This window comes from Mesoplodon mirus, assembly GCF_964341445.2.
Source record: "Mesoplodon mirus genome assembly, chromosome: 3".
NCBI classification, from domain to species: domain Eukaryota; kingdom Metazoa; phylum Chordata; class Mammalia; order Artiodactyla; family Ziphiidae; genus Mesoplodon; species Mesoplodon mirus.
In genome coordinates this window covers 24,568,540-24,578,134 of record NC_138978.1, presented here as the reverse complement: position 1 = coordinate 24,578,134, position 9,595 = coordinate 24,568,540, and the positions used below count along the sequence as shown (strand labels likewise).

The following is a 9,595-nucleotide window of genomic DNA, read 5'->3' as shown; positions in this document are numbered from 1 at the left end:
GATGGAGACGATCCTCAGCCAGCTGGGGAGGAAAAGAGTGCACTGATATTTCTAACCATGAGAAACGCCGGAGACCTAAGAGACCTAAGAGTATTCATGTGAATACTCTCTCTCAGGCTCCAAAACTGCCCCATGTCAACAGGACAATTGAGGCCATCACTGCCAACCAGGTCTCCTTTCCCCAAAGATCTGCTGTCTAGAGGAAGGGGCAGCCCTTCCTCTTCTCTCCTACTCATGCCCTCTGCCCTGCCTCCTTGATTCCTTCCCATCACGGACACCCCCCTCCAGTCCTTCCCACCTACCAGGTGCCAGACGAGAGCCCAGTGCGTACAAGAGTCCTGCATCCCCATTTCACAGGTGAAGCCTAGAGAAGCCCGGGACTTGCCCCAAATTGTACAGTAAATGGCAGAGCTGAGATCTGAAGCCATTCCATCTGCAACCAAATCCAGTGTGCCTTCATTCTAGCCTAGATGTCACCATCTCCCCAGAAGGGGCTGGGAGTGAAGTTGAACTAGGGCTGATAGTACTTGCAGTTCCCCAGGTGACCACCAGATGGCTATGAGCGCTCCAGGTAAGACTTCTTACCTCTTCTCTCTTCACCAATCTGCAGAATCCTATGGGCCTAGGCTCTGGAGGGAGGTGTGTGTGTGAGAGACACAGATACTATCTACACAAGCTCCTTGTCCAAGCCCCAAGAATCTGGGCATCATCAGCGCACACATTCTTAGCACTGACTCATTCATTCAGCCAATATTCACTGACAGTTCCCCTGGGCTTGGGTTTGAGAGGGTGCTGCAGACAGAAAGATGATGTGGCCATATCCCTGCATTTTCAACATTCAATAAATATTTATTGAGCATATACTATTTGCCAGGCACCGTTCTAGGCACAGAGGATACAGCAATGAACAAAAATCTCTGCCTTCTTCATGGAGCTTCCATTCTGATGGGGAGATGGACAATCTACAAATAAATACTTAATATGATATTAAGTAGGGAGCCCTTGAGGGTCTCACAGACCAGTGAGACAGGCAAACATGTACACAGTCACAAGATGGTACAGTATGGTTATTTGGTAACCACCTGCTTAGCTTTTATGCACGCAGGGAGTTAACTACAGATGAAGATAAACATGGTCCCTGCCTTCCTGGAACTCACTTATAGCCTAAGAAACAAATGAGTAATTAATTATACAGTTGATACGTGTTCTGAAGGAAAAAAGGAGGCATGATGATGTAGAATAACCAGGAGACCTGTTTTAAGTAGGGAAGTCATGGAGCAAGTCAGTTGAAGAGAGGAGAGAAGAGTTTCAAGGAGAGGGCACAGCAGGTACCAAGTCTTAGGAGGAAAAGAGTTGATGTGTTTGAGGAACAGAGAGGAGGCTAGTGTGTCTGGAGCCAAAGGAGCCATGGGGAGAGTAGGAGTTGAGCTCAGAGAGGTAGGCAGGGGGCAGATCATGCTAGTACTGGAGGGCAGTGAGCCATTGGTGGGCTTAAACATGGGAATGGTACGATTTGACTTACATTTTCAAAGGATTGCTCTGGCTGTTGAGTGGAGAACAGACTGGAGGTGGGGAGCAGAAGCAGAAGCCCTACCAGGAGGCCACTGAAGTCACCAAGGCAAGAGATGGTGAGGGGATGAGGGCCTGGGTGCGGGAAAGCAGACGGATTTGGATCTACCACCTGGGACAAGTGCCACAGCAGCTCAGCCTTGCTCCACGACAGTCACAGAGGGCTTCCTGCAGGCAGTGCCCATTTTGCATTGTCCTGAAGGATTAGTTTGCCAGACACATGTAGTCAGGAGAGGAGGAGGACCCTCCAGGAGAGAGAACAGCTATAGGATAAAGGCAAGGAGGTACAAAAGAGGGTGTGTGTTGGGGGAAAGGCTGTTCTATTTTCTCAGAGGGTAAGAAGATGTTGGGGTGAGCACAAGACTTCTAAAGACTTCTAGAGCCAGGAATCACAGGGCTGTGAAGGCCAAGCTGAATTGAAAGTTGTTTCATGGTTGAATCCATGTTTTCAGGACAGCCCTGCACTGTGAGGGCTGAGCTGGGAGGGTCCTGGAGGCTGAGAGGTGGTGTGAGGCCAGCAAAGGGGAGATGAGGGAGCAGGACACAGGAGAGACGTAGAGGCAGAATCTGCAGGACTTTAATCTGGGGGCTGAGACAGAGGGAGGGAGTGAGGATGAGACCATGGTTTCCAATCAGGTGCCGGGGGGAATGGAGGGGCCTCCCTGAGTGGGGAATAGGGACCGGGCAGTTTCAGGGTTCAGTTGAGTGTGCCTCAGGTAGAGGTGCCCAGGAAGCAGATGGACCCTCAGGAGGCATAGCAGAGGGGAGAGTAGCCTCTGACCTCACTGGACCCTGGGTCCACATCCTGGCCCCCCTCCTAACTGTGTGCCCCTGAGCGAGTGATTTTACTAGAGGCCTGCAAACTGGAGATAACAAAACCCATGCTTAGAGGGTAGTTGAGGACATCAGAATAGAAGCTGCAAGTAAAACTGCTTAGTAGAATGTACATTCTGCTAGTAGTAAGTCGTTAATAGTTGTTAATTATGTATTATTAGTTACAGGTGTGGCAGCTGGGGAGCGAGCACTGGGCTGGAGATGGAGATATGGGACTCGTTGGCTTTCAATTGGGAACTGATGGCAGAGTAACGGATGAGGTGACCCCAGGAGAGAAGAAATAGAGCTCAGGACTGAACTGGGCCACCAGAGATGAAGGGGGGAAGGAGGAAAAGGAGAAGTAGAGAAGGGGGAGAAGGAGAGGGAAGGGGAAAGGGGAGAATGGAGGACGGGGGGAAGAGGAAGAGGAGGTGTATCCTAAGGAACCTGAGAAGTGGCTGCAGAGAGAGAAGAACCAGAAGAGGCAGAGAGGAAGGCTGTGGAAAGGCCCACTTGTCCCAGTAACAATGAGACCGCTGACTTGGCCAGAGGGGATGTGGTGGGTCAGAGGCAGACGCGGTGTGTTGAGGGGCAGAAGAGAGGAGGGTGCAACGGGTGAAGCGAGGTGGGCTGCCAGAGCCTGGAGGCTGATCCTCGCCGTCCTGGGGCTTGGAGGACACCCTTGACGCAAGCCCGGAAGTCAGGAAAGTGACTTCGCTTCAAATCCAGATTTTGCCACTAACTCTGTGACCTCCGACTAGTCACTCACTTTTTCTGAGCCTCGGTTTCCTCACCTGTGAAGTAGGGATAATAATGCAGCAGAGTTTTTGTGAAACTGAGGGTGGGGAAATCCAGCGACCTGGCCGGCTACCGGTCCTGGACTCCGCCCCCTTTGCCGGAGCCCCGCCCCAGATCCCCGAACCCCGCCCCCACCAGGCCGCGCCCACTACCCACGCCCTACCTGACCCCGCCTCAGACCACAAAACCCCGCCCCACCTGGTGGCGTCACTAGCCCCTCCCTGCCAGAGCAACGCCCACCTGGCCTCGCCCAGGTTGCCTGGGTCTCGCTCCCTACACCCTGGCGGAGCCGAGTCCTGAAGGGACGTGCCACACCAGCACTCCGCAGACCCCGACCCCCAGGCTCCGCCTCCGCGCCATGGCCGCGCCGGGACCCCGCGCCTTACGGGCTGCGCTCTGTGGCGGCTGCTGCTGCCTCCTCCTGTGTGCCCAGCTCGCTGTGGCTGGTAACGCGTGCCCTTCACCCTTCACCCAGCCGCCTGCCAGGAGCAGTCGGGGGTTGGGGGGCGGGAGGGGAGTTTTCCACATGTGTGCGGGGCTCCTGGGGTGGGTAGGAGGGGACTCCAGCTGTGTGTGGAGCCCTGTGTGTACATATAGGCGCCAGGTGTGAGGGAGCTTCAGGTGTATGGAAGTGAAGCGGCCCCAGGTGTATGGGGGCGTAGCTCCCGATGTATGCAAAGGGAGGGTGCCCTGGGTGAATGTCAGGGAGGTTCTTGGTGTGTGTAACCATGTGTTTGTGGAAACTGAAGATGGGCAGTGGGGCTTGGGGGATCCAGGTGAGTGTATGTGTGCAGAGGGGTGAGATCCACCGTAGTGGGGAAGGGGGGCTGTAGCTTGGGTTCAAAGTGTTGCACCCATGCCACTCCCAGGTAAAGGAGCTCGAGGCTTTGGGCGGGGAGCCCTGCTCCGCATGAACATCTGGCCAGCTGTCCGAGGGACCTGCAAACAGCTGAAGCTCTGTGAGCATTGTGTGGAGGGGAACAGAGCACACAACCTCTCTGGCTGCGTGTGGGAGCAGTGTCAGCCGGAGGAGCCAGGTATGGAGTCAGGCCCTCCCCAAGGTTAGTGCCCCCAGTGATGAACGCCAAGGCCTTGGCCCCACCCCCTAAACCTCTTCCCTGCACCTTCTCCCACCAGGACACTGTGTGGCCCAAGGTGAGGTGGTCAAGGAAGGTTGCTCTGTCTACAACCGCTCAGAGTCATGTCCAGGTAAAGGGGCTCCTGCTGGCCTAAGTCAAGTTGGAGGGAGGGGGCTGAGGTGTCCCCAGCCAGAGCCTGCCTCCAATATGGAATTGGCCTCTCCCAGAGAGTCGACTATGCCCACGAACACCGGGGTCCAGTTTCAGTTCTGCCTTTAGCTCACTGAGAAGTCCCTTCCCCTCTCCGGCCTGTTTCCTCCTCTGTAAATTGGTGCAGCCAGAGGATCTAGGACAAGCATGTAGAGAGGATGGGGGAGCTAGCTCTTCTATTTTAAACCATAGTGAGGACTTTGGAAGTTCAGAAGGGAATGGGGGAGGGCTTCCTGGAGGAGGTGGCATCAGAGATGACACTTTAAAAGGTAGAGTGGAAAGAGGGCACATCTGGTGGAAGGAACTGTGTGAACTAAGGCTTGAAAGTGTGTTGGGTGGGCCTGGGTTGGGGTCTTGATGGGAATTGGGGGTGGGGATCTGGTTTATTATGGATTCCCTGTCTCTTCAGCTGTGCACCACCACCCCACTTATGAACCGAAGACCATCACAACAGGTAGGTACTACCTGGGGGAATGGGAGGTCTAGAGGTGCAGGGAAAGACAGAGCTGGGCTCAGGCACTGACGAGATCTGTGACCTCAGCCCTGTGATTTCTCCCTCTGAGCCTGTTTCCACATCTGTAAAGTGGGTTGGATAATACTTCGCAAAGTTGCTGTGAGGATTTTATGAGAAGACGTATAGCACCTAGTTCAGTTTCTGACGCATAGAAGGTGATCAAGAAATGATGGTTCCCATCCCTTCTCCCAACACCAGAGAACTCAGGATGGCCCCCTCCGGACCTACTTGGTGCTGAGGGTGTATGGCTCAGGTTGCCAAGGTGTCCTCAGTGACTACCTACTGCAACGTCAAGGCCCAGAGAGGGTCACAAAGCAGGTTCCTGGCAGAACAGAGGCAAGAACCCCACCCCTTGGTTCCCACTGCCCCTCAGGGCCTGGAGGTCAGCAGGCTTGGCAAGGATGGCTGAAGAGGCTCTTGGTTAATTAAAGCCAGAAACGTGATCTTAGGGGCTGAATTATTGATGGCTCAGCTCCCTCCGGCCTGAGCCCCGGATCAGTGTTGTGCAGCTTATTTCTTCCCTCTTCTGCTCCTCTTTCCCCAGTGCCCTTCTCTGGGGCTCCCTGAGCTGCAGCTGGGACTACCCTTTGCCCTTCATATTCTCAGACCCCCCTTCCACAAGCTACTCCCTCTGGGAGGTGGACCCAGCTCCCAACTGGGCCCCTTTCACTGCCCCAGAATGATCTTTCGCCACCATCCCTGCCCTGCCCTTCTCTGGGCACCTGGCCCAGGGCCTGAAATTGAATCCCTGGTGGGAGTGGATGGCTAACGTGGCACAGCTGGGAGCCACCCAGGCGTCCTGGCAACCGTGGGCCACAAGGCGGGGGCAGGGGAAAGGGGCAGGGGATGCTGTGTGAGTCTGGCTATGCCCTGACTGGGGGGTGACTTTGGACAGGCCTGGCACTCAGAGCTTGGCTTCTCCCTCTGACGTGCATCATCAGGTCTTCATTTCTCTACCTGGTAGGGTGCGGGCCTCCACTTCTTCCTCAGCGCCTTCCCTCCCTAAGTAAGGGCTCTGGCATTGGGGGACTCCAGGGTCTCAGGACTTAGGAGTCCTGAAAGGAGACCACAGCATCTGCATCTGGGCTTCAAACTCCAAGACCCAAGGCCGAGAGGGACTCTGAGCTGAAGCGGGTGTGGATGTCCAAGTTCTGGGTCCCTCCTCACCCTGTTGGGCCCCTGTGGAAGAGGGAGGCTGGCAGGGAGAGCTCAGTCACCATCTGGTCCCTGCAGTCGGGAGGCTCAGAGAGGGTGTAAGAGGCATCAAGCCACCGAGCAGCTCAGGAGCAGAGCCAGGGCCGAGCCAAGGCCCTGCCTCCCCAGCCAGGCACTGTCCCTCCCCACAGGCACTTCCCAACCTCCCACAGGGTCTGGGTTGAACTTCTGAGCCTGCTGCTCAAGGCTCCCATAGTGAGGACTGGGACCTCCAGATGACCTGTGCCGGGTATTGGGGTGGGGCTGGGCTCCTGGCCCACAGTGGCCTGCTGTGACCTCCACCCTGCAGAGAGCCCCTTGGTCCCTGAGGCCCACGGCCCTGGCTTTGATGGGGCCAGCTTCATTGGTGGCATCGTGCTGGTGCTGAGCCTGCAGACAGTGGCCTTCTTTGTCTTGCGCTTCCTCAAGGCCAAGGACAGCACCTACCAGACACTGTGAGTACCTAGCCCGCCGAGTCCCAGCTCACTGCCCACCCGACCCCCTCTCTTGCTCCTCAGGTCCCTATTAGCGCCGGTGGTTGTCTTCCCCATGGGGCAGCCTTAGGGGCGATGAGTCCCTCCCAGCCTCCCCCATGTGAGCTACACCCCTTCTCCCTCCTCCAGTTGTGGGGTTCTCTCTGCTGGGTGTTGGCTGGGGCAGGACTCAGCCTGGGCCCGGCGTCTGCGAACCCAACTGAGCCCACCTGTCTTTGTCCCCTCATGCTGCCAGCAGGGAGGAGAACCAGTAGGTGACAGCACAGGCAGCCTTCGGCCTGCAGCTCTGTGGCCACGGGCAGGAGCCTGGGCCATGTGTGCGGTTTGGTTTTCCTCTGAGAAGGGGAGCTGCTCTGAGGCCCCCGTGTGCTGTGGCCCCATGTGTGCTGTGGGGCGGATCTCTGCAGCCTCCATTAACGTGTTTGCTCTTTTGATCACCGCCTGCTCTCTGAGGGTGGGCGTCCTTGGCCTGGCTGAGGTGGGACCACTGCCCTGAGTGCCCTCTCTGTCTGGCCTCTGCAGAATCTGACCCCCTTCAGGCCTGGATTCCATACTCAGGGGAAAAAGGATGAAGAGGCTGCCCTCTTGACCCACTTGTGGGCACTAGGGGTGGGAGAAACTTTGGTCACCAAATTCTGGCCCCGGTGGGCACCGAGCAGGCTCGGTGCCCAATACCTGACATCCCCTCCTGTCTGGGCCTGGTACCTGCAGATGAGAGCATCCTTCAACCACCTCCTGTCTCATCCATCATCCCTGCGGGGCCCCCTGCCTGGTACTAGGTCTGGAGCCTGCCTCCTCCCATCAACCTGGCCTGGACACTGCCCCCAAATAAAGGAGCTCTTTCCAGCACTGTGTTTTATGTCCCATGCCTTGGGCTGTGTGTGGATTGGATAGGGTGGGGTATGGCCACTGTCCTCTCAATGGAAATTCAGACTTGAACTGATCCTGTCACCTTTTAAAATATTTTTATTTGCGGGAATTCCTTTGGTGGTCCAGTGGTTAGGACTCAGTGCTTTTACTTCTGGGGCCGGCTTCAATCCCTGGTTGGGGAACTAAGATCCCACAAGCTGCATGGCACAGCCAAAACAAAAAATATTTTTATTTGTTACATGTGTTTAATCCCCTCCTCCACCACTTTATAGATAAGGGTACAGAGACACAGAAAGGTAAGCACACCTGCTGAAGATCGCACAGAGTGGAATGGAGCAGGGCTGGGATTTGAATCCACGTTTTTCTGACTCTAGAATGAGCAGAACTTCAGAACTCCTCTGCAGAGGCATCTCCAGGCTCTTTTGGCTTCTAAAGTTGGGTCTCTGCCCCAGTGCCAAGGTGGAGATGCCCCCGGGACCCTCCACAGGGTACTTCTGGCCTTCCTTGAGCAGGCCCTTCTGGAAAGCTCCACCCATGCCCACCTCCCCCTCTTCACCCCCCCCATCCCTGGGCCCAGAAGTCTTCCCTGACAAATAACATCTCCTATCAATGGGGCACTTGCTGGAAACCAGGCATGTGGCTGAGAGTCTGACATCAGTATCTGATTTAGTCCCATGATTGTCCTAGGAAGCTGAGAGGCAATAGAGAGTCATGGGTGAAAGTTCAGCCTGTGGAGCCTGACTGCTCTGTGTGAATGGGAACAAGTTAATTGAACAGCTCTTGGCCTCAGTTTCCTCATCTGTAAAGTTGGGTAACAGCGGTTCCATCTCTGTGGGATATGGGGAAGGTTCAGAGCAGGTGCATGTGCTCCGTCTGCTTCATTCCAGGGCACCCATCCACCCTTCCAGCTGGGTAGCCTGTGGTCAGCCACCTGCACCTCTTCTTGCCCCAGGCCTAGTCTCCGTGCAGGGTCTCCGGATGCAGCTGGAAGGGATTTAGGGCCCTTGGGCTCCACAGGGAGTTCCAGCTAGTCCTTTTCCTCACCGAGGGCTCACCTGCCTAGACATCGCACCACGATGGACAATGCCAAACACAGTCCGCCTCCTCGTCCCTCCCCTCCATGCTCACTTCCATCAACACCCCCGTCCTTTCAGACATCAGCCTCCCCTTTAGCCTCCCCTCCAGCTCCTTGCATCTACCTCGTGTTACCCAGCCTGCCTTGCTCTCTCTTCTTCAAGCCCCTGCACACGCAGTTTCTCCTGCCTGGGTCACCCTCCCTTGGCTTCTCCACCCAGCACTTAATCCTGGCTGGTATAATGCCCATTCTCTCCCAGGCCAAGGGAGGAAATGCCCCTATATCTTTCTGGCTTTCCACCCAGTTAAGGAAATTTCTCTATTGAATGTTTTCTTTTTCATAATTAGTAAATGCCAGGAATTCCCTGGCAGTCCAGTGGTTAGGGCCCCACACTTCCACTGCAGGGGGCACGGGTTTGATCCCTGTTTGGGGAACTAGGATCCCATAAGCCGTGTGGCACCCCAAAAAAGTAGTAAATGCCTGTAAGGAACAAGAGGACTACACAGAAGTTTATATAAAGAATGAGAAACCCTCTCCCCCCCGGTCCCACTCCCCAGTAATAACTATGCTTAACAGGATGTGTCAGACCTTTTTCTATGAATTCACAACACACATTTAGCGTTTTTAAAATACAAAGTGAGAGCGTGCTTTACATATTGTTCTGCAATTTTGCCCCTTTCATTATAGATCAAATTTGCCCTATGACTTATAAAGATGGTGAAGATTTATTTGCCTGCATCCTATCAATGTGCAGCTGGGTCATTTCCACTTTATCATAAACAGCATCATGGTGAAGGGGCTTGTCTGCAGATCTTGGCACACCTGTGGGAGAGAGTAGGGAGGACAGATTCCTGGAATTGGAATTGCAGAGTCTCAGCGTCCATCTCATGGATCCATCTTGTCTGGCAAACTTGGCCTCTACCTTCCCTGCACCCTCTTGAACCTCAGCCTTCCCCACCCCCACAAGCACTGGGCCTGG

The 9,595-nt window shown here is 55.1% G+C and overlaps 1 protein-coding gene across 3 annotated transcripts; it reads left to right on the top strand.

The window, feature by feature from the left end:
- Positions 1 to 3,494: 3,494 nt before the first annotated feature.
- On the top strand, positions 3,495 to 7,381 carry CD164L2 (CD164 molecule like 2). 3 transcript variants are annotated; one of them, XM_082614757.1, is made up of 6 exons: positions 3,495 to 3,626; positions 4,050 to 4,217; positions 4,318 to 4,389; positions 4,879 to 4,923; positions 6,488 to 6,632; positions 7,194 to 7,381. In XM_082614757.1, the coding sequence occupies exons 1-6, from the start codon at positions 3,539 to 3,541 to the stop codon at positions 7,198 to 7,200; spliced, it is 525 nt and encodes a 174-aa protein (XP_082470883.1). In that variant the 5' UTR covers positions 3,495 to 3,538; the 3' UTR covers positions 7,201 to 7,381. The 3 variants fall into 3 exon arrangements, with proteins under 3 accessions (XP_082470883.1, XP_082470882.1, XP_082470884.1); XM_082614756.1 differs by lacking the exon at positions 7,194 to 7,381 and adding an exon at positions 6,910 to 6,978; XM_082614758.1 differs by lacking the exon at positions 7,194 to 7,381 and having other exon boundaries at positions 6,488 to 6,736.
- Positions 7,382 to 9,595: the final 2,214 nt, after the last annotated feature.